Source organism: Cyprinodon variegatus, unplaced genomic scaffold, assembly GCF_000732505.1.
Source record: "Cyprinodon variegatus isolate N-32 unplaced genomic scaffold, C_variegatus-1.0 Scaffold424, whole genome shotgun sequence".
Lineage (NCBI taxonomy): Eukaryota > Metazoa > Chordata > Actinopteri > Cyprinodontiformes > Cyprinodontidae > Cyprinodon > Cyprinodon variegatus.
In genome coordinates this window covers 603,596-606,846 of record NW_015150877.1, presented here as the reverse complement: position 1 = coordinate 606,846, position 3,251 = coordinate 603,596, and the positions used below count along the sequence as shown (strand labels likewise).

General features: G+C 42.3%; 1 protein-coding gene across 1 annotated transcript in view; it reads left to right on the top strand.

Moving 5' to 3' along the window:
- The first annotated feature begins 1,481 nt into the window (after positions 1-1,481).
- LOC107093438 (semaphorin-3D-like) overlaps positions 1,482-3,251 on the top strand; it is a 26,268-nt gene continuing 24,498 nt past the window's right edge. Inside the window, exon 1 of the mRNA XM_015388485.1 lies at positions 1,482-1,551. Coding sequence (XP_015243971.1) covers positions 1,482-1,551 — 70 coding nt within the window. The remainder of the gene's footprint in view (positions 1,552-3,251) is intronic.

The following is a 3,251-nucleotide window of genomic DNA, read 5'->3' as shown; positions in this document are numbered from 1 at the left end:
CAGGGTTTACCCAGATTGAGGTGTTTCCTTGAGGAACGGAGGAGCTGACTGCCACTTAGATTTCCTATGGTACTTGAACGGTTTCTTGTGGAGATGAATCCGCTGCTCAGTGTGAAGCTCAAACAATCCTTTGGGGAAAAGTAGATCCAAACCTCCAGTTTGAATCCCCAGCTCAGCTGAAGCTCAGACAATCCTTCCAGGGGGAGAAGGTCCAAAACATCCAGTTTGCAGGATGAATTCCAAAAACTGGCAAACACTCTGGCGTCGAGTGGCAGTCAGCAGCTTAAGAGTCCTCCGGTAATGAGGCAACCATCCACAGGTGTGTAAGAAGGCCAACGAGAACCAGGCGCCACCTGGTGGTGAAGGGAAAACAAACAAAAACACAACCCACGCAAACTGGATTCCTAACAAAACATAAGCCTGTCCTGCTTAACTTCAAACTGTAAAACTGTATACAATAACAATAAATAAATGGTGCACATTTTTGGTGCAACAGCAAGCTTGTGCAAAATTGTAAACATATTTGTGCCTCAAATGCAATGACTGTACATAGGCTACAGTTGTAAACAAAAAAATAAATCATTATGACGATGAGGGGATTCTGGAATCATTGCATATATGTCTACAGCTCATTGGTCACAACGCAGGACAGGAACAAGTTTACCGTAAGTTTTGTATCTAACGTGCCCTTGTTCTTCATTTTCCATTAGTTTTTTACTCTCACAGTAGTACGGGACAAACTGCGTTCCTTTTCCACTAATACAGGACAGGTACTTCTATTTCTAAATAATGAACAGTTCCGCTTTTTCAGGGATGGTTGGCAACCCTAAGTGAGAGTTTGAGGGTCTTTGCTCAGGGAGCCAGAGTGGCAGTGGGTTTCGAACTCCTAACCACCAGGCCGCCACTCCCAGTTTTGTGTTTAAAGTTTGCATCACTCCTGTCAGCCATCATACTTTCTAAATACTTTTGTAGAACTTACAGGTGGATTACTACATACAAAACTAAAGATATTTTATAAAATGATGAATTAGAATAAATTATTTCCAATTTCAGTATTTAGAATCAAATGAATTCAGACAGCTGTTAACATCTCCGCTTCGTTTTATTTAACAGTCAAATAACAAGAAACTAAGACATAAAGTAAAAGTGACAAATGAGCCGTCTGAATCTAATACCACATGTACATCATTGTCAGTGAGTTGGGGTTTGTTTGCCAGATGCAGACGCTATTTTCATCCATCACAATTTTCCTCACCAAATAAAGGCTGTGCAAACAAACCCGACTACATTCTTCTGCAGTTATTCAGTCCTTTCCTCTACGGCCCACTGGCAAGCTGAGTCTCCGCTGTCACCTGTAAGCTTCCAGTGAAATCAGTGGGATTGTCAGAGCGGTGATTTATTTCTTTCTGGGCGCTGTAGGAAATGTGGCGTGCTGCATTCAAAGGCTGAACCCACAGGCAGCGTCTCTGTATGCTTGAACGATGTTTGTGCTCGGCGTGCACCGCGGGGGGTCGTCTCGCTCCACTCAGCTCATTGCAAACTTCATGACAGGTTTACAGAGGTTCATGCTCACTTTTCCTTACCTTTAAAGCACCTTATTGCTGCACAGAAACATTCTGCAGAAGCATGTTGCATTTAGGGCACAGTCAGCTGCAGCATGTTGGCTGCTTTTCTCTAAAGATACATTTAAAGCTGCTTTTACAGTCAGAAACTTTATATTTTTACAGTTACTGGAGATGTAGAAACCAGGAGAACTTTAGCAGGAGAGGAGAGGGTTAGATACTTTTCTAGGAAACATCTCCGAAGGTCAACATTGGAACCCAATACCTTAAGTGGGATTTTGTCATTTCAATATTTTGGGGGGAAATTAATCATTGGAATGTCCTAAAGTCCTATGTTTTTTTTTTTTTTTTCTTCCTAAAAGTAGTTTAGATTTAAAACAGATTTCTATCAAAAAGCAACAACTCTGGCTCCAGAAACGGAGGATAAATGAATCAAATATGAAGTCGCAGCCATAAATGAGACTCAGCTGTGAGGAACACGCTGTCAGCGCGATGACTTTCCCTTCAAATGACTGAAATGTAAAAATAACTGGAAACTTGATCGGCGCAGAAACCTTCTGCCATGAAATGCTTTTGGTTCCACATCATGATTGTTCAGCAGTGGTGTTTCTGTTTGGGTTCTTGTTGCTTTGGCACCGACCCTGCAGCGGTTGGTCCTCCATGAGACCCAATACAGAATCAGGATGGTGGCTGCAGAAGACTGAGGGGAAAGACGGAGCTGCAGGGTTAATTTACTCCTCTTCTTCAGGTTGTTTTCTGCCTGCTTTAACACCGACTCCCCAGAGAGGACAGATCAATGTGCGTGCGCCGTATCGCTGTTGACTTTAGTTATGGAGCACTCAACCGCAGCGTTGATTTACTTCAATTCACGTGAAGGAAACCCATTCAACCTGTAGAGTGAAGGTCTTCTCCTGACCTGCAGTGTTGGATTACATCGCCGTTGATTTATGAACATAAGAGCTGCCAGGTTCAAGCTGCAGTTATGTGGAAAAATGAATTAGGCTGCCTGCGTTTTGAAACAGGACCAAATAAATCACTCACAGCTCGCTTGCTCCCAAAATGAGCTGAATAATATTACCTCAGATAAACAGTATAGATTATTGATCTACCTCATTTTTTAATCTAAAAACCAACAAGGTGAAAATGGAGACACTGATTTAGAAAAACCTCCTTTTGAGCTGTGCATTAGTTTCTTTAGAAACACTAAAGACTTTGTTTCCAAGTTTAAAGACGTTTCTCTTCCATCCAGGAAGCTTTTTCAATTCAAAATGTCAGAAATAGCGTTGAGTTCCAGGTTTTATACAGCAGCCTAACAAAGTCTTGTTTTTGTTTAGAAAACATGCAAATTGAAGCGGACGAATGGGTCCACCCCTTTGGAATGGGGGTCGTTTGGCTTCATTGTTAGCCTGTAATACCCCATACCTTTCTATGTCTCTGAAAGGGGGGTCGTTAAAGGGAATTGTTGGCCTGGCTGAAAAGGCGAGGTCTTCTGTTCCTCTGTAAAGGGGTTGGAGCTGTGATCTACTGCACATTAGATTCCTATAAAAGCTGAGCCCATTCCCTCAGTGCTTATCAGCATCACCACTGGAGGTGTCTATTAATGAAGATGATCATCCTGACACAGACTAACCCACTGACACCTTTGGCTTTAAAAGCTGCTTGAAGTGCTTTAAATAGCACGGTTAGATT